This window comes from Emys orbicularis, chromosome 9, assembly GCF_028017835.1.
Source record: "Emys orbicularis isolate rEmyOrb1 chromosome 9, rEmyOrb1.hap1, whole genome shotgun sequence".
In the NCBI taxonomy this organism is placed as follows: domain Eukaryota; kingdom Metazoa; phylum Chordata; order Testudines; family Emydidae; genus Emys; species Emys orbicularis.
In genome coordinates, this window is record NC_088691.1 from 41841412 (window position 1) to 41862574 (window position 21163).

General features: G+C 41.6%; 1 protein-coding gene across 2 annotated transcripts; it reads right to left on the reverse strand.

Annotated features, from left to right (window-relative positions):
* Positions 1-87: 87 nt before the first annotated feature.
* On the reverse strand, positions 88-20472 carry LOC135883394 (H(+)/Cl(-) exchange transporter 5). Of its 2 annotated transcripts, XM_065410469.1 has the most exons (11): positions 20329-20448; positions 17757-17856; positions 15168-15355; positions 13999-14121; positions 13226-13432; positions 11798-11878; positions 9722-10264; positions 6733-6919; positions 3533-3931; positions 1179-1395; positions 88-448 (listed from the first exon to the last, which is right to left on the reverse strand). In XM_065410469.1, exons 1-11 carry the CDS (start codon positions 20434-20436, stop codon positions 358-360), a joined length of 2244 nt encoding a protein of 747 aa, XP_065266541.1. In that variant the 5' UTR covers positions 20437-20448; the 3' UTR covers positions 88-357. The 2 variants fall into 2 exon arrangements, with proteins under 2 accessions (XP_065266541.1, XP_065266542.1); XM_065410470.1 differs by lacking the exon at positions 11798-11878 and having other exon boundaries at positions 20329-20472.
* Between the last annotated feature and the right edge of the window lie 691 nt (positions 20473-21163).

The following is a 21163-nucleotide window of genomic DNA, read 5'->3' on the forward strand; positions in this document are numbered from 1 at the left end:
AAGACTTAAAACTAGATAGTCTTTTCTTCCCCTCCCAACATTAGTTATCAAAGTTCAAATAAAATAAGGGAACAGATTTAATTCTGTAGCATTTTGCTTTTACTCCTTCATGGAATCTTTCCAATGCAACTTCACAAAAGCATTATAATAAAGTCTTTTCTTCTAAAGAGAAGATTAATTTCCACAGATTACGTAGTGCAATTGGTTATTTTGTAGAAAAAACATGATTATCTTCAGCTCCATACAGGAAAACTCTGAAGATAGCTCCAGTTTCTTAATAAAAATAGAAGAGAAAATCCACGGTCTTTTATAAAGTTTCGTTTTTGTGTTAAACACCCAATACTTATTAGTCTGTTTTTAATTGAAGAGTATAGAATCTGGGTCTTGATTAGCCATCTGTGCAATGTGCTTTAATACATCCTTTTTGGTAATGATCCCAAGTAGTTTCCTGAAAAGTTAATTAACAGATTGTTAGCATATGAGCTCCTTTCCCTGATTTTCCTCCCACAATGACTCTATGACCCTGGCTTCTCTGATGGCAATTCTAATCCATGATTATCATCAAATGTTTCCATGGCTCAGAATGCTAAGACTCTATGCAAAGTGTGGAATTTACATTTCTGATCAGAACACTGGTCAATCTGCTTTGGGTATCCTTATCTAAGCAAGCAGATCTACAAATATTAGTCAACAATTTATTTTAATTCTTCCCCCACACCCATCTTCCACAGGTTTTTCTAAAAACATTCCATTTTACATTCACCAAAGTGTCCTGAAGAGAACCAATGTCCTCACACACACGCCCCTCTGCCCTTCCTCCACACAGCTCAAGTGGAAGAAGACTGTCTCTCTCAGGTGCGGTGATCTGACATGGTGCTGTGCCTAATGGCTTTACCCCCTCCCAAACGGTTTACTGCCTTTACCAGCAAGGTCTATTGTTTTAACGCAACTTGTTGGTGAGCTACCCCTGCTTTTTACTTTTTCTATGCTTTGAATTCTCTATTATATGGATGTAAAACTAGAATGATTCCAACTAAATCAATGGGGTTACTCTGGATTTACACCAGTTGAAAAGGAGAGAAGAATTTGGCTCCCTGAGATCAAGAAGCAATTTTTAATGCTTTGTATTCAGCGCTACCCTATTAGATTCCCAGCCCAAATTCCTCTCACGTTCTCACCCATTGTGAGTGACGAGGCACTGGCGCAGTCCCAGCTTGCGGAATATATCCACAACTATCTCCATGGGCGTTTGGTCTGTCACTGTGAATGGACTGAGGTCCAGGATGCTCCTGAGTTTGAGCATGGACGGGGAGCTCGGAGGCAGCGGAGGAGAGTGGTCAGTGAAATAAATAATTGAAGTGCTCACAATTCCATCCTGCTTCTTCCGGGCATTTTCTGAGTGAGAGACATTGTGGGTTATAAAGGGAAGACATTTAAAGCATAGGTTTTTCCTCCCTCTGTTTCCATTCACAGAACTTTAAAGAACCATTCCTTCATCTACTCAAGCAAAGGAATAGCAGATGCTCTCTCCCAAGCCATCTGTCCAGCCACCTGAGAGGGAGGGGTGAGGACACTGGACACCAACTCCCTTTTCTTCAGCTGAAGATATCCCAGCCCCCGGGGCACCATAATCATCCCACTCCTGAACGCTACTTCAGCTCAGCACATTACATTCACAACAGAGTTTGGATTAACTTTTTGGTGCTGCCAGACCAATTGCATTACCTTGTTGCTGCCAAGAAACCTACCTATAGAAGAGCATTTCTGGACATGACTAGAGGACAATGCTGGGCACAGATCTGCTGCTCAGGAGAAATGAGAGAGGGATACTAGTTTGCCTTTATGTAGCACTAGTCATAAAAGGACCTTCAACCTACCCATCTAGACAGAACTTTTTAAGATGGGCAAACTGAGGCACACAGGGATATGCAACATGTTCAATGCCCTTACCCGGCTACAGAATTGGGTCCCTTTCATATTTAGCAGAGAACAATATTTTATAGCAACTTAATAGATAGGGATCACTATGTATACTTGATTAGAAAGATGATTCCCCCCAATCGTTGAAGACATGGCTCAGGTAAGGTACTCTCCACCTTTGTAAAGTTTACTTTAATGAGAGTAGCAGACTTCACCTCCCAACCATAACAGGCCAATCTGATACTAGCCATACCTACCACAGTGCCTGGATACCATTTAATTATCATTATTGCCTAAAATAATGAGGAGAGCGGCTGGCCTGACTTCCAAAAGTCAGGATTCAGAATGGTGCCCAGCTTAGACATTCGCCAATCAGATCAGACAGACTGCTGGGAACGAATTCTTTTTTGTGCATCTTCAGAAAGCACGAACTACTCCACTGGAAAATCTCTGCACAGTCCTGACTAAATGAGACCATGTTGTATCCCAGTGCAGTCAGGCCCAAGGAAGGAAATCATTAAGCTGTAATGTACCTTTCCTGCATTTCCTTCCCTCCCATTGTCAATGGCTGAAATATTTAGTAAGATACATATCAAGAGCAAGCATTCCCATACTGAGAGCCAGTGAGTGAAATCTGTACTTCATACAGCCTGCAGATTCCCACCAAAATCAACAAATGTTTTTTGTGCACTACAGAGTCTCTCACTAACACCAGCATGAACAGGGCTGGTTCACACAGATCTGGGTCCCCCCTTACAAGCTACATTAGGGGTCTCAAGAGAATGTTTGCTCTGCCTGCTCAAACTCCTCTGCCATGCCAGGCAAAAGGATTCCATCCCACAGAGCGCACCAACAGGTAGTATGCCCAGAGACAGTGCCTGTGTTCATGAAGTTGAGGACAGAGTAGGTGGGGAGTTCCTGATAAGCAGGAGGATAAGGGGAATTTGCAACATGCCCCAGACAGTGCTGTGATGAAGGAGGAGTAATCCTTATTTCTCAAGCTCTGGGTCAACGCAAAGCTGCTCACACTGCCCACCAAGCAGCACTGAAGCATGACACGCAAATAGCACACTAGTCTTTCAACCTGTCCCTTGTGGAGTGGAGGTTGATGGGAACCCCGTGACTTTGATCCTCCATCTGCAGGTTTGGCAGCACCATCTCAAACGGCCGTGGGTGTGGATGAAACACTAACAAGTCGGTATAAGGCAACAGCCAGACCCACTCTTTCAAGTGCATCTCGGGGTTTGTTTTTAAGTGCACAGAACCAACAATACTCCAACCACATTGAAGCTTAGCTGCAGAAAGTGTCTTTCAAAAATAAGTCAGCCAATAAAATAAAATATTTTTAGTTGCTGCTGGGCCAAAGCCTTATTCTCCCTGGCAGTGCTCTCGCTGTGTTGATTTAGTCAAACACACACGCTGAGTAGCACTTTGCACACCAAGACTCGGGGTGATGGAAGTTACATGCCCTGATCACAGGCATTGCATAACGGCAACGTTCACTGAAGCTTACATCTACAGCACTCTATTTAACAAGTTGTAACCGGTGACATTTAGAGGTCTCTGACTGCAACGCTTTTATCCACATTACATTCCTCCTTGGTTCTCTTACCAATTGAAATGATGATATCTCGCCGGAGGACAAATCCGACCAGCCTCTGGGACTCCCGGGACACCACCACCGGATAGCCGCTGTAAGTGGTTTCATTGATTATGGCCTCTACATCCTCTACCGTCATGCTGTCCTGTGTGAGGACAGTCAGAACAGGGTCATTCCGGCGGGGCCTCATTACGTCCATGGCGAGAGTCTTGTGCGAGAACTCCTCCTTGGCTTCTAGGAAGGGGTAGCCATTGAGACGAATATGGGCATCATAGATGCCCTCCCGTCCAATTGCATCTGCCACCCACTTGCTAGTCATGGCTGCAGCCATTAGAGGAACAATGTATTCCAGTCCACCGGTAAGCTCAAACATAATAACCACCAGCGACACAGTCATACGGGTTACTCCACCTGCAAAGCAGAACACAAGTCTCAGAGTTTGACACACTCCTAGGGATTCCCAACAAGAGCTCCCTTGTTTCTGATGTGCAATGTAGGCATACTACACTAAAGTCAGCTCTGCTATCATGAGTATGTAGCAGATGGACATCCCTAGTCTCCACATTCTACGGACAGATAGGACATCATTTTCAAGGTTACACTGTAAAACAAATGTGAATATAGGTAAATGTTACTTAATTACAAAATGTCCATGCTTTACAGCAGATTGGTTATACGTTTTAGTCTGGGATTATAGGAGTCATTAAGTTTGTTTTGGATAGATCTGCTTCTCAGTGTCACTTAAATTCCATGAAGCCAGGAGCCAGAGTTGTTCCTTTGGGCTGGTCCACACTAACCCCCCACTTCGAACTAAGATACGCAACTTCAGCTACGTTATTCACGTAGCTGAAGTCGAACTATCTTAGTTTGAACTTACCGCGGGTCCACACGCGGCAGGCAGGCTCCCCCGTCGACTCCGCGTACTCCTCTCGCGGAGCAGGAGTACCGGCGTCGATGGCGAGCACTTCCGGGATCGATCCCAGAAGATCGATTGCTTACCGCCGGACCCGGAGGTAAGTATAGACGTACCCTTTGACTCTAGCATAGTACAACACAGAAGTAGCCTCAAGGAACCACACACATTCATATCAGCTTGTCGGGCATACTTCCGATCTGGACTGTTGCCTCATGTTTTTGTGGACAGAATCATGCAATTCAGTGGGTCTGCTATCATGAAGAACTAACAGAACCTCTGAAATGTGTCTGATATTTACACTGGTTTAGTAAATTATTTCCTTTGACAGTTTAGATTTACATTTATCAATTTCCCAGCAAGCGGGAACTGAGAACCATTAGTTAGTAATAAATATACATGCATCTACACACTAATATATTTTTATATATAAAAATAAAGTACCAACTGGTGTTTCTTAGTCCCAGCTTGCTGGAAAGTTGTTCATTGTTCCTTGACAAGAGTTCAAAAACTGTTCACACACACGCAGAGTACAGATCTGAAACACCTCATAACCACAAGGACAGATAACTGTTTATGATCCATTACTTTCTTTCAGGCTGGTGTACCGCCAAGCCAGGTGGCATTCTGACTCTGTCATTGTTGCCATCTTCAGTTCCTTGGATGGCCATGGGAGGATACAAATGGCTTTTTAACTGCTTTGGTTTAGCTACACACAGGTATTTTGAACACTGGGAAATACATACACATCGGTTTTCAAAGCAAAATGGATAAAAAACATTCAGAAGAGCCTGAGTGACCTAAGCTCCTAAGTCACTTTTGAAAATGGCACTTAGGCTCCTTTGAAAATTTTACCCAATGAAGCTGCCTTCTTGAGTTCTGAGTCCCCACAGCTACTTCTAAAGCTTTGGTTTTTTACTTTTACATTTTACAATAATATGGGAGTTTTTCCTCCAGTAACGGTCTTCTGCTTTAAGTGACATCTCCACTTCAGCATTTGTCCACCAGTGACAAAGACCATTAAAAACAACCATGTTTATTTAATGCTATTGCTCATTACAACATATGGAGTACTCTGCCAACAACAGTGGAAGTGACTGACTGATCTACTTCCAAGAAGATTGATAATGTTCTAAAATAGCATGTTTACATGCCTCCTATTTTACACAGCTTCTCCAAAGCCAGGAAGTATTTTAGATTTCAACAAATGCATTACTCCTTTTTCCTAACAGAACCCCAACACCAGAACAATGGTCCCCAAACTGTGGGGCGTACCCCCTTAGGGGGGTGCAAAGGAATGTTGGGGGGCACAGCAGGGCCCAGGCCAGGCCCCACAGTGGGGTGGGAAGGGAGCGCCACCCAGTTCCGCTCTGCCCTCTGCTCTGTTCCAGCCCCAGATCCGCCCACGGTTCTGCTCCCGGCCCTAGACCTGCCCCCAGGTGCAGCCCCAGCCTTGGCCCCTGGCTCCCAGCCCAGCCACGGCTCCAGCCCCAGCGTCAGCCAATGGCCCCAACCGTGGCCTCAGCTGCAGATCCGGCCCCAACTGTGGTCCTGCTCTCAGCCCTGGCTCCCGGAGGGGGGAAGGGTGCAACGTAAAAAGTTTGGGGGCCACTGGGCTAAAAGTAAGTATTCTGAGTTTTCAGACACGTGTCCTCTCTGAAAACAGCAGCAGCAGGACCGAGATAAATCTAAACTTCCAGGGTTTGCTCCACTACTTCCACTTGGATGCGTTAACTGAAGTTGGTGTGACTTGTGATGAAAACCAAAGGCACAACAGATCTTTGGAAAGCATAAGGCACATTGCAGCCCATTAGGTTGGGAATTGTGTCCCAGGGTAGAACCCAGTCAGATATACTCCTACTTCACAAAAGGGATTTTTGTTAAATGGATGAAATGCTCCCCAAACCCCACAACAGAGTACATGAAACAAGAATTGTACCATGAAGCAGAAAGGCTGACAGAAGGACTGAAAGCCTAAAGAAAGGCTTAAAATCAATTAGGTTGACCAGGGATTTAAGTATTTACTCAGGAAATTCCCACTGAAGTGTTTCATCTAATTTCCAAGGACATCCTGGTGCAGATTAGACCAGGCAGAAATATGATAAATACATTACGCATTACAAAGTACATTTTCAAAGAGCTTCCTCTCTCTAGATAAAAGCAGTTTCAAAGTCCGCAAAACTAGTAGCATTTCGCACAAAATCATTTCTCTGTAACTCCGAAGGCAGCTCTGTAGATAACTGACAAAGTATCACACTAAGTTTTGGCTTTAAACTAGCAGCAAATATTTATTGCTTACCTAGACATGCTGCAGCACCAACCATTGCATAAAGGCCAGGAGTGATGCAATCAGCCCCTTGACTGCACCAGCCACTGAAGATAGTCCAGTCATGGTGATAATAAGCCAGCTGCTCCATTCCTACACCTAGTAGTCTGCCTACTATGGCACCAACCGCCATGCTGGGAATGAAGAGACCCGAAGGGACCTACCAAAAAAATCCAACACATCAGTGTAAGGTAAAGGCATGTTTGCAACAGTAAGTCAACATACACGGAGGGTAACAGACAGAAATTGAACGCAGAATCAGTTTGGCAATCATCGTCAACTATGATTGTTGGCGATAATCATTAAACTATGTACTGATCTGCTCCCTGCAGAGGGAAGGATACATACTGTACTGACACTGCTAGGATGCCCTGAATGAACAGGTAAAATACAATGTCTACGGTGCCTGCCTGGATAATGCAGCCCTTATTGTAACATTCATTCTCAGCTCCCTACGTAATCAACTGTACTTACCTGTCACTCACACCTGAAACCGTGCAAGAGCTCTGCTGTAAGGAACCTTGCTTTAGCCTGAGGAGCCGACAACTGATCATTTCAGGAAACGCAGAAGAACTGAATGAAACAGACACCGTGCTTTACAATATCACCCCCAGCCCCCGCCCCATTTAAAGGAAAGACATGGGGGCATTCAACATCCCAGAGGAAGGTTTAGGTACCACACACTGCCCCCTTTCCTGTCTTACGCTTCCACCATTAGTTTGCACTCCCATGAAAATGTGTATGCTAGGCTCAAATCTTAAGCCATGTACATTGTTTATGATAACTCTATGGTGACACAGCACCAAAACACAATTGCAGATTGAAAAGGACGTCTTATTGTGAGGTAGGGTGTTCCAGAGCCAGTCTTCATTTCTTTGTTGGGGTTTACTTACACTATGGTGGATTATACCTGCATACATAAAGTACCCCCCTACACTCAGGATTTGTTACCATACATACCTGGTTACTGTTGCTTTGTTTAATAAGTTTCTAATAAGTCATTGTCCTCTGAGAATAACAAAATAGCTATACACACAATGTATATTATGTGTTCCCCTATGCCTTTCCAGCTGGACAACTGCTGTGTGTTGTCATATGTGAAACACCCGAACGGAGTGAAAATTTCATCGCTAAAAATAGAAAAATCCCTCTCCCCAGCATGAAAAAAATCTAACTGAGCCTTGCCACAGTGGTCCCCAGAATAAGGTCTTACAGGGACCATTAGTGATTCTCACAGCCATATTCACATCATTTACTCGGACATGATTTGGCTTATAAAGTACAAAGTGCTTTCAGTCAAACTGTCAGACTAGCTGAAAGCATCACATCCTTTTTCTCATACATTTGAGCACTGTCCACTGTAGCAAAGGACCACTTCACTGTAACATTAAAGGGGAAGTTGTTTTGCATATATTTAGTAATTCATAGGTTTGCCTTTAGTAGAATTAGATGATCAGTCACTTTTCAAATACTGGGAAAAAGAACCTTAGTTTGCAGTCCTACAGCCAGCATCTCAAATTCCCCCCCTTCATTTTCTTATGAGGAAGCCTCCAAGCGCATTATAATTTTAGTGGCTCAAAAGGTTGCAAATGAATAAGCATGAAAGGGTCTCATATCTGATACTCTATGATAATAAAAGCTTTTTTTTTTTTTTTTTTTTTTTAAATATGAAAATAGCTCACAACCGGTGTCAAAGCAAATCATGTCCAAAGGAGGGTATTTCAAATTAACTATCTTAAGAAATGACCATTTAAAATAACTCAAGCTGAAAAAAATTCCCAGGGGCTACATTTTTATAAGAGTGCACTTTGATTCTGCCTGCAAAAAATGCAGAAGCTGGAAGGATGTGAGAAATTAAGTTGCGATTGTGCATACAATTAACTTAATGTTTTATACATGCAACTTGAGGTACACAAGTTCTAGTCTAAGCCTCCAAAACCAAGACAATTCAGAACTGTGCTTGTTGCTCCATTTTAAAGTAATCTCAAGAAGTGGGTGTGGCGGAGGTGGAGATGCTGTGTGAATACTATGTAGCCTGGTCAGTGAGGTGAGATTGTTGTACATTGGGTTATAAGACTTATACGCTTAATAGAGGCTATGGATAAAACGAGTAGGAAAGCAACCCAATGGATCTAGATAAGCAGCCTCCCAGCAAACACTGGGGGCAATTACAAGACGGTGGCATACTTCTAGGGTGAAGTATTTTGAACTGTTTTGCCAGGCTGGGAGCCTATAGGTCAAAAAGATACTAACCAGTGAAAATCTTTTCAGGAGAAGATGGGTCAACTGTCAGGAGCTGTCAAGAAGACAGGCTGGCACAGGGAAAGACTCTGCAGAGGAGTCTGAAGGCGCTGAGGCCTTCCCCCCAGATCCAGGGAAACGGTAAGCCACAGGGAAAGGCTGGCATGCATATACACTGGGTTATTGCTTTTGAGATCTGTTTTCTCTGAAATGCCTTCGCTTTGAAAAGGCTGCCTGGTTACCGGTTACCACTTGCTCCTGGGGGAAAGAGATCCACAGGCACGGAAGATAAGTCAGGTCTGCTGTGATGATCACAGGGGACTGCAGGCAAGGCCTGGTTTGAAAGAATCACATGATCCTTCTAAAGACAGGTGATGGCTCACAGCCTGAGAGGGATGCACTCAAAGAAAACAGCAGGGATGAGAGATGCACTTAGCCCAGTAATTGTGACAGTGGAGTGTTGCAAAACACTGCTAAGAGTAACACTGCTAACTACCAATAACTGGGCACAATTAGAGGAGTTTAGAATGGGGGTAAAATTTGCAAGAGCATATTAGTCACTTTGCATGAGGTCATCCCACTGAAAGTCCATGAGATGTAGGCTATTAAGTGATTAAGGCTCATTTGAAAATTACTAGACTTAATTCTTAACATTTAGAAAGACTGACATGGATTTGAATCTTTCTACCTGCATATCTATCATTTTACACATCATTCTCACCTTCATGCCAAAAGTGAATATGGTGATGAAGACTTTTAGGATAAGGGCCAAAGCCAGCTGCCACATAGCTGTGTAGACTCCTGGGCCAGCGGCTCGGTCCGGCAGATCATCCCCTGTGGTGCTGTTGAAGTCATTCACGTACTCGCAGAGCTTGGAGAAATCCAGGAGCCCACAGTCATTGAACAGCTCAGAAATCAGCTCACTGGTGCTCATACGTGTATACTCATTGGGGAAAGCCAGAACAGCCGTGATGGCAGTCACAACAAGCACCTCCAGCACAGGATACTTGCCAAGTTTGGTTGTCTTACGTCTTCTGCACCAGGCAATGTTGCTGCGAATAAAGAAAGATCCCCAAAGACCACCAAAGATTCCCAAAAGGATGAATGGCACGAGCTCCAGAAGATGCCAAGGTGTGTGAAACTCCACGTAAAACAAAACCAGACGGCTATTTCCAAAAGGGTTGATGGAGCGCAGGGTGAACGCTGCTACCAGGGCGGCAAAGAAAGATCTCCATAGAGTCTTGAGGGGAAAATAATAACTCACCTAAAAAGGGGGAAAAGGCAGATTCAGTCATTTATTGTAAACTGACATTAATTACTGTCCAATAAGAGCTACCGTTGTATAAAGTAGGGTTAAGGACTCTAATGTAGAAGGTTGGTGCGAGATTCCTTACCTATCACACAGTACTGTATATATAAACAGTAATATTATACTCAACGAATTACACACATGCATAGAGTAGTCTTTATACTAGTGTTTGCATACTGTACGCTAAAGATAAATTGTTTTACTCAATTTACAACCACCAAGCATTCTAAAACTTAAAAAAATTGGCTATTTAAAATTCCAAATTGGCCTAGTAATAAGCCACGGAACAGTCAAGCTACTGCTTCATTCAAAAGGAACACCCTTTTATATAGTACAGTGAATGGCATAGTAACCCTGAGCGCACCATGTGTGTACCCTACTGATACTATCCATTGGAGACTTCAGACTACTTCCACATTTTGGGATTAAGTCATAGGATTTCCAAGCTGTATTTACAATGAACACATGTTAATGAAAGATTATTTCAGAAGTGCAATCGATAGAGATACTAGGCAGAATGGAGAATTCTTTCCAAAACATGGTATACGGTTCTGGGCTTGAAAATATAAAGGTGGCAATGCTTTTTATTTAGTAAGGGGGAAAGGGGCATCTAGATGGCCTCACTGATTAATACCTATGTCTTATACCAGGTACCCAGGCCTGATCTTGAGTTCCATTCTTGATTGGTCGCATGGAAGATAAGTTTTGTGGTCAATCTGATCATATGTGGGCATTTGCTGCATAGAAAGCCATCCCCAGCAGGGTAAGTAAGTGAATATTACTTTGAGAATGTTGTGGTACAAACTGCTGACAGCTGGAGCTGAATGACTGGTTACATATCACTGATTAGTTTGGCATGCTGCATCAGAGCTGAGCTGTAAGATAGCTGCTAGAGTGGCTACCACGATCTTACCACTCAGAACAGGGATGAGAGGATTGCTAATCGTAACATTAAATTCTTAAAAGAGTAGCAATGATCTATTCCATTTATGTGGCTTGTGACCCCTCCAAAACTCAACTAAATTAAAAGTCTCCTTGGAGAGAACCAAGACTGGATTATCAAGGTGGATATAGATTAGGATTGAGGTACACTGTCATCTTTTTTAGGGGGGGGGGGGAGGAGGGCAGGGGAGTAGTGCGAGACAGAGTTTTGGAAACAAGACTATGAAAACTGGGGGGGGTCACTGGTTAGTACCAGCGTGCAATGGCACAGTTGTGTGGGGGAATTATCAGTATTGCTGTAAAAATAAAGACATTAATTCACATCCTTCAGCAGTAAACCTTTCAAGACTCGAAGCATTCAGCTGACACTCACAAGCATTTATGTTGCTTAGCTGACTCTTCTAAATACTCCAAATGATAGTTAATTGTGTATGCTTCCTCTGCATCAAAACAGCCATGGTGGGGATTGAAATGCTGTATGTTTAAAGCAGTTAGTATGTGTGCAACAAAATAACATGCCAGGAGTAAATACAAAGTTTAGATTACCTCTTCCAGACTAAACAATACCCCTCCAATTGGTGCACCAAAAGCTACGGACACGCCAGCGGCTGCAGCAGCTGACAAAACCTAAATCAAGAGGTTAGAAGTCAGACATGGACAATAGTTATATTACTCCTTTGTTCAAGTAGGTACATTTTGTACAACTCAGATTTCTATTGTATAGCTCACCTAACATCTGAATTGATTTAAAATATAACCACAGTAAACAGGTGAAATGACCTAAATCAACTGGAGATTATTCCATAATTTACTACAAAATGTTATCATTAACATTTAAACAGCTCTCTAGTCTCAAACTTGGTAGTATCAATGTAGTTTACAATTACCTCCTTCCTCAGATTTCATGTTCTATATTTGTCTTGGAAAAAGGTTCAGTACAAAGTCACAATCGCATCTCAATAGCATAAACACAAAAAGGTATTTTCTTGTTAATTCTACAATCAACAATCACATGGCTATCTGTATTCCTTACACCTTTTATCCAGTTTCCTAGAAATAATTAATTCATGAAATTCTAAACAAGAGACTGCATGGAGTCATTCATGATTCTTAAATTGTGTCTTAAAATAGTGTTGTATTTATGGTTACCAAAAGATAATACAGACAAGGCGATACTAGGATCTCAGTCATCACTTTCCAAGAGTTGCCATAAAATGTCATCGGATGTTATGATAACATTTTGTAGTAACTTATGGAATATATCTTCAATTGATTTAGGTCAGTTCATCTGTTTACTGTGGTCATATTTTAAACCAATTCAGATGTTAGAATTCTCTCCTGAACTAGTTAGGCTCTTATCATGCACCCATCTCCATGGTATTTGAGTGTCAGATAGCCCAATACCTCAGCCTGTACTTAGGTTGAGTAGTGTTTACTCCTATCCAAGTCCACAGAACATTACTTGTGCAAGTACTATAACTTAAGGGCTGCAGAATTGTCAAATCAAATCAAAGCAAGTTTATATCACTTGCTAATATTTATCTCACAAACCAGAAAAATCCCTACCCTATGTACATTGTGGAAAAGTATCATTTCCTGGTAGAAATATTTTCACAAGGGAAGCCAAACACAAATATTTTTTGCTCCAAATAAGTGTTGCGTTAGATTAAGAAGTTGGTGCTAGATTCCTTACCTATCAGACAGTGTGTGTATGTATCTATATATAAACAGCAATATTATACTCAACACATTACACATGCACAGAGTAGCCTTCATACTAGTATGTTTGCATACTGTATGCTAAAGATAAATTGTTTTACTCAATGATCTGCAGAACCACCATTCTAAAATTTTTAAAAATTGGCTACTTATATTCCAAATTGGTCTAGAAATAGTAGTAAGCCATTCAGCACCTAGTGCAAAGCCCCACAAAGCCCTGCAGTTTTTAACAAGGTTACAGCATCTTTGTTTTACCTCTCTGCGCTTGGCCTCATTTTTCCTGTATTTGGTGAAAAGGTGACACAAGATGTTTCCACAACAGCAAGCTACATGCACCAAGGGGCCCTCTTTCCCCAAACTCAAGCCAGATGATACTGCCAACACCAAGGTAACAGTTTTGATTATCAGGGTCCACTTGCCCAAATAGCCTCTAATGATGAAACCACTCAAGATCGTTTTGATCTGAAAGTCAAAGCAAAGTTTTACAGCCTTTCATTCAAACATTTGGTCTGCAAATTGACTAGATCTCTATTTTATCAGAGGCCCACTATGCTGTCAAGGACTTTGTTTTACAGCTTTATTAAACACTTTATAGTTGCTAAACAGTTTATTTCTTTCATATTTTCACCGAAAGTGAAACAAAGTTAACTGTTTGGTCACTGACACCAGCTAATCTCTGCTGAGCTGCTGGCTGGCATACACTACGTGCTATACAAACAGTAGTGTTTAACTTCTGTGATGACATGCTGATGGGAAAGGTGCTTTTTAAAATATTTTTGCAGTCATTACTTGGAGACATGTGAGACTAGTTATATTTGAATACTGCAATTTGAAATGAAGCAAAAAGTTAGACCATTCTGTTCTTTTCTAGTTTTACATTTTTAAAAAGTGCAATTTTCCTTAAATTTCCATGGTATTGTCATCTTTTGATGAACAATTACATCCCTCTATCCCAGAAGCAACCTTAGGCCAAATGATGGGAAATATTTCAGACTGCTTTGTTTGAGGAAAGTGACAGTCAGACTCACCTCTGGGATTCCTGAGCCACAAGCATAAGGTGCAAATCCCCTGACCAGCAACACTGCAAGGAGAGAGAATACCAGGGCCCAGAGAACATACATGAAGTAATTGAGAATGTATGCAAATGCCCCCTGAAATGGAGAAAAAAATTGCTTGATTTAGACTGTCACTCTCAATCAAAATCACATTATCTATTAAATATTTAGAGAGATTGACAGGGAAGAAGGGAAGCATGTAGAATTTGTGTTTTATACGGGTGACCACTTAGTACGGGGCAAGCCAATGGATATCTTGTGAGCATACAGAACGTAGGCTAATAAAGTGGACCATGTGGCTTTAAGGACAGGCTTAACATAGGATAAAGATCTACACCACCATTTGAACAAATATGAATGTTCTACTTATTAGACACACTGGTACAGAACACAAGCTCTTAATCCTGTTCTCCCAAAAAAAAAACCCAAAACAGCAAATTCTGCATTGCCCTAAAAAGATTTAAACTATGCAAAAAACCCTTCGCGAGGCTAAGAACTCAAATGTGTGTTAGCACACGGATACCTTTACACAATGTAATAAGCTTTCAGCTTCCCTCACTGGATAGAACATAAACATAACTAGGCTTGGAAGGATTTGATTTTTATTGGCAAATGTTGGTAAACATCAATTTCACTATATGCACATAAACTGACAAAATATTTCTATCAATAATAATCAAAATGTACAGATAGGCAAAGAAATACTACTTGAGAAGTTTGATCTGAGGATATTTACTTCATATATTTTGCCATTTGATTTTGAAAATTTGCGTCTCAACAATTAGTGAGCTTTAAGTTTTGAATCTCAGTGTGTCACGAAATAATTGTCTGACATCCAATTGTCTGACACACCCCATAATTTTACACAACTGTGAAAATTTTAAAAAATGATTAAAAATAAACACTGATATTATCCATCAAAATTATGAAAAAAAATATTTAAAAAAATCAAAGTTGCCAAGCCTAAACATAAAGTAGTGAAGTTATTTTTATTCATACAACTGAAAGATGCCAGCATTGGGTGCTAAGACTGATGGACACTTCAGGCTCGAAGTATGCTTGCTTTACAGCAATGAACCCTGTGACTAAGTAAATGTGCAAAAAACAGACCAGCAACAGAATCAATTCTTTTTACACCTCACCTCTCCATGGCCAATTATAAGCTGTGACCAGCTCTCCCACTCTGGGCACTTATCCCTATCCTCAAAGGTTGTCTCATTGGAGTTCCAGCAGCAGTGTTCATGGTTAAACCAGAAGCCTGACAGACACAGCCCTTCTTTCAAATCTGTCATCCAGTGGGCAGAGATGTCTATCAGACCAGCTAGAGAACCTAATGTGAAAACAAAGATAAAAAGTTAGGAATTATCTCACACAGACTGCTGGAATCTCCTGAATGTTACATTTCCTGTGGCATTCTGGCACATTTACCATACGGCCAAACACAACCCTTGCAGTACTTATGTACACCTCTACCCTGATATAACGTGACCTGATATAACACGAATTCGGATATAATGCGGTAAAGCAGCGCTCCGGGGGAGCGGGGCTGCGCATTCCGGCGGATCAAAGCAAGTTTGATATAACGCAGTTTCACCTATAACGCGGTAAGATTTTTTGGCTCCCAAGGACAGTGTTATATAGGGATAGAGGTGTACATACAATTTATGTTTGTTCTTTGAAGAGCTAAAGAGAAGATTCACCTACGGATGTTTTTAAATGTGTGTGGGAGAAAAGTGCCCCAATATTTCAACATTTGACAGACAAAAATTGCACCAAGTCCCACCCCAGGCATCAGAACACAATTCATTTTGGTTAGCAGGTAAGTTTTTCCAACATCAATATGGTGTGGCAGATAATTTTTGAGGTACAGAAGGGGTAAGATCACATTTATGGAGCGCTTAAACAAAAAAGGTCTCGTGCTCTCTACAGCACTTAAGCACTAAATCTACAGTTATACTAACAACATTGACTCTGGGGCATGAGCAATGTAGGACTTGAAAGAAACCATTTCCAATAGCCACTAGAAACCAAGAAAGTCACAGGCACGTGCCAAATGGAAATAGGAGAAAGTTGGTAAGGAAACAAGGTCTATGTTTTTGGGGTGATACTCCCATGATCCTTAACATCCTTAGAATAGATGCCTTCAGATGAGTTGTCCCCCACTTCCAACACTGCAGGAAACGTCATGTGTTTAATTACCAAGGTGGTAACCATGAATGGAGTCAATCTGATCTATATCAGTAAGTCTGGGTAAAATATATTCCAGAGGTCATGCTAGATGTTTAGCAATACTCTTCCAAAGCACATTAATGAAAAAGGGCCACAACAAAGTATAATTTCCATGTGTCAATAGGCAAATTATCTATGTAAATATGAATATATCCGCATAGTTTATTGTAAGAGTTTAGCTGCTGCCTGTTGATTTATCACTGCTCCACTGGCTCCAATTGCTTCTGATGTAGTTTAAAGCTATCTGCAAATCTGTCTCTCTGAAAGGTCTGGAGTACTTGTGGCACCTTAGAGACTAACAAATTTATTTGAGCATAAGCTTTCGTGGGCTACAGCCCACTTCATCGGATGCATAGAATGGAACATATAGCAAGGAGATGTATATACATACACAGACCATGAAAAGGTGTGGGTTGTCCTACCCACTATAAGAGGCTAATTAATTAAGATGAGCTATTATCAGCAAGAGAAAAAAAAACCAATTGAAGTGATAATCAAGATAGCCCATTTCAGACACTTTGACAAGTAGGTGTGAGGATACTTAACATGAGGAAATAGATTCAATGTGTGTAATGGCTCAGCCATTCCCAGTCTCTATTCAAACCTGAGTTGATCCACACATTGAATCTATTTCTCCATGTTAAGTATCCTCACACTTTCTTGTCAAAGTGTCTGAAGTGGGCTATCTTGATTATCATTTCAATAGTTTTTTTTCCTCTCCTGCTGATTATAGCTCATCTTAATTAATTAGCCTCTTAGAGTGGGTAGGACAACCCCCACCTTTTCATGTTCTGTGTATGTATATACACATCTCCTTGCTATATGTTCCATTCTATGCATCCAATGAAGTGGGCTGTAGCCCACGAAAGCTTATGCTCAAATAAATTTGTTAGTCTCTAAGGTGCCACAAGTACTCCTGTTCTTTTTGCGGATACAGACTAACATGGCTGCTACTCTGAAATCTGAAAGGTCTGGGAACTGGCTACCTGAGAGCCCCTCCCCCTCACCTTTATCCCATTGCAGCAATTAAAAATGAGCAAAAAAATCTCCTGCTGTCAGTCCCTGGAGTTGGCCTCTCCAGTACTGACAGAAGAACTCGGGGCCCCAAACTTTGGAACTTGCTCCCTTTGGCTGCTGGCCAGAGCCATTCTTTGGTGACTGACAGGGTATGATGAAGATGAGATGTTTCTCTTTGATTTAGCATTTTCTCCTTGTTGGGCTGAGTCTTCTATTTGCAGTGGTAACAGCAGACTTAGTATGCTCAGTAAGGGGAATTCTAGCTTGTTTGATTTTTGTATCATGACACACAGGCACTATGGCTGTAAGTGCTTAAATATAATTTCATATTCCACTGTAAAACCATGTAAGCAGAAATGGCGGCACTCATCTCTGGACCAGAAAGTCACAGGCTCTGGTCACACAAGAGTGTGGGTTACGAGGAATCAATGCAGACACTATAGTGCAGGACTGGGAATTCATTTTAAACGGTATTGTCTTCTCACCTGCTAACAGTCCTATGAGGAGCATCAACAGCCAACCAGAGAAGGCATCGCTCACGCTGTGAATCAGGGCCCATGTTGACTCTTTACTTTTACTAGCAATCTGGAGGAAAGGTTTAAAAAGGCAGACATTAAACATTCTTTAGCAGACACATAGACAGATCTATTTCAGAAGCAGATGTTTTTAATTAATCCTAGAAAAATACTAATAGTAACGTTAGGGTCTGACCTTCTCCCACCAATACAAAAAATTCAGAGTTAAGATTCAAACTCTATCCTTTAATCACGTGATTTTACCCAGGAAATGCAGGGTTTCCAGAATCAAAACATCCAGTATTGTAAGCAATGCATTATGTAGAGTAGGTACAAAAGCGTGGATCAAGGACAATTAAGCTTCCCAAAACCAGGAAAATCAAAGAAAAGATTAAATCAAACTTTCACCTTAAATGTCTTTTCCCATTTAAACACACAAACTTGCATGTTATTCTTTAGTTCTCTCAAACCCAGCATTTTTACTATTAATAGGACTGTTGTCCTGAGCAGTTTGTGGAAACAGAACTACCTTCAGAGCATTCCATGTCCACCTGTCATCATGCCATGCACCCTCAATTAGTATACTAATTCCTAGATAGATACATATTTTTCAGCAAGGTACAAATGCTTTGTGTGTGCAATCTAGTCCCTTGACCAGGGGAGGAATGACAGAGGCTGGGCATTACTTTGAGCACTGAAGGAGACTCTGATCTGTAATAAGCTCAATTCCTGAGATTGTCAAGACCTTGCATGTGTGTGTAAATCCCCGTTAATGGAAAGGTTATTTCAATGCAGCTTTTCGGGCCAGACATTTTGGTTCAGAGGTATTCAACTGTTCCGAGGTGGTCTCTTAATGCTTAGACACAGTTCTGAGTCTCAAGATCAAGGTTGATAACTTCTTCTAAGGCTCTGCCCTATAAAGTTTACCTAACATGAGAGACTATTTTAAGTTTACAAAAACAACAAGGAGTCTGGTGGCACCTTAAAGACTAACAGATAAGGTGCCACCAGACTCCTTGTTGTTTTTGTAAATACAGACTAACAGGGCTACCCCCTGATATTTTAAGTTTGTTCATCTTACTGCTCTTGAAGGCTGTATGAAAGGATCAAATGGGGGCTATTGAGCGCACTAACAATTCTGATGCAAGTCCATTATTCTTCCTGGGTAAAAGACCCATTGGCCAAACAACAAATCCCCATTAACTGGAATAAAAAAGGTTAGCAGACACCTTTCTGGCTGAAGGATTTTAATTACTTGTTTCTTTAGATTTTGCCTTTTAGCAGCAAAAGCCGGATTGTTTGTGAGCATAGCTACTACTGACCCAGTGAGGCTGGCGGATGGAGTTTTTGGAAAGGATAAATTAACTCCTGTAGGTTTCTTTTTACGGTTGCAATCTGATTTTTTTGGCCAGTTAGTAATTTTTGGTTTGACCTGGTCTGAAGTTGTTTGTACAGAGGAGGTAGCATTATTAGCAGCATGTCTGGGCATTTCTCAACAAGGCTATTCATGCCAATCACCGGTTTTTCATTTTCTTTTCTATGCAATCCCTTTGGTTTAGTTCCCATCATAGATAGCGATGAAGGAGCTGTGGGGGTGGGAGGAATCATGCTTGTAGCATCTACACAGCCGTTTACAGGGTCTTTGAGTACTTGTTCCTCTTTGGGATAGTCTGGGCATCACGCAAGATTGTCACCTTTCCTGTGCTGACTGGCAGTCGTAGATTTGGGGACTCCTCACTTGTTAAGACAGAGGCTACTGTGTCATGCTCAATGTAACTTTCAAAAGAATACTTTGGCAAACAGAGTTATATTTAATATGCTTAGGCCAGTCACTGTCCTATAAAAAGCTTGCCAACAAGTGTCTTATGATACAGGAGCATGTCAGTGAGCTTAATTCCCCATTTAAGGCACTCTCTGCCATTCTAAACCAATTCCTTCACCACACATAGCCAGAAAGCGCTGGGGAAGGAACTCATGAGTTACTTCACTTTAGTCTTCTCCAACAGAGAACATGTTTTCAAGGCTGAAAATTAATGGCTATGTTTTTATTGTTTGATAATAGCCATTATGTGATCAAAAAGAAATCTTGCTCTTCCTTACAAACAAAACCATGTACATCGTATGTTCGCTATCTTCCCCAGTTCAAATATTATCCCCTAATAACAGTAATGCAGTTCCCAGAAACCTCCCACATCCTGGATGCAGAGAAACTCAGGAAAAGATGGGATAAATTCAGTTGGCTCAATTCCTCAATCCCACGTGCCATTCCGAGAGACTAACAATCCTTGCACAGAGATGCAGGGCTCATACAGCTGGTACATTTTGATGTCTGGTAAAATTTAGTATCTACGTTTCCTTGGACTAAAAGATCACCTGTAGAATAGTGCTCGGGTCACTCACTGGGAGAAACCCCTCCACCCTCAGATACTCCTATAAGTGTCCCAAGATTAAAGTATTCAGAGACAAGGAGATAGAGGTTTATATGCAGACAATTCTGCTTTGCACCACCAGCGAAAAGCAAAGCAACAAGAAACAAACTTACCTCTCTGTGCCTGTCCCGGTCTCTGGACTTTTCTCTCACCCAGTCTATAGTATTGAAATCTTCATAGGTACCCACACCAGGCAGAGGTTCCTCCAGAAAATCCATCATCTTGCTTGTGCCATTCATCCCTCCTCCATTGTATAAGGAGAACCCTGAAAATCAGAACGAATGAAAGGCAAGAGCATCTGCATTAATTCCAACATTCTCCACCTCTTAGGATGCCAATAGAGGTGATGAATGCAGTCCTAGGTAAAGGCAGGTAGTTATTCAATCACTCCTTGAGCACACAGATTTGTTGAGAGAACAAGTCAGTCTACCAGTGACTAAGTAGCGCAATATACTCATGCATTAGATACACTCATCCCAGACCATAGTGAACAATGGTTCACATCATAAAACCACCCTGAAATGTGACATAACCACAATTGTCTGTCCAAGGATGACCAAGGAACAATACAGAGTGGAGTGGGTTGGCATTAACGTCTGGCAGTAGCCACTGGTATTAGTCCCTGGCTTTCATGAGTACGACCAACAATACCCTGTGGAGGGATTCATAACTATACCTTGCTGTCCTGGGAAAGTGGAGAGGAACTTAGTCCTATTTAAAACTACAGCAAATATTTTCAAAAAATATCAAAAATGAAAGTGTTACAGCTGGCGGAGCAGAGGATGAGCAGCCCTGGGAGCAAGTCCTGAGTGAGGTGTGCATTTGGTAGCTACTCCAACAGATGAGAGAGATGCGGGAGGCATAGGAAGCAAAAAAAGCATTAGCCAAAAGGCTTGAAAAATTTACCCTACAAACCACTAACCCAAGATTCCTCAACAGGCTGATATA

Coding starts and splice junctions, on each gene's coding strand:
- LOC135883394 (XM_065410469.1), bottom strand. CDS start 20,436: ATGATGGATTTTCTGGAGGAACCTCTGCCTGGTGTGGGTACCTATGAA. Junction 15,356..17,756: donor CCTCATAGGACTGTTAGCAG/GTGAGAAGACAA, acceptor TTTTCACATTAG/GTTCTCTAGCTGGTCTGATA. Junction 10,265..11,797: donor TATTGTTTAGTCTGGAAGAG/GTAATCTAAACT, acceptor CCCCCTTTTTAG/GTGAGTTATTATTTTCCCCT.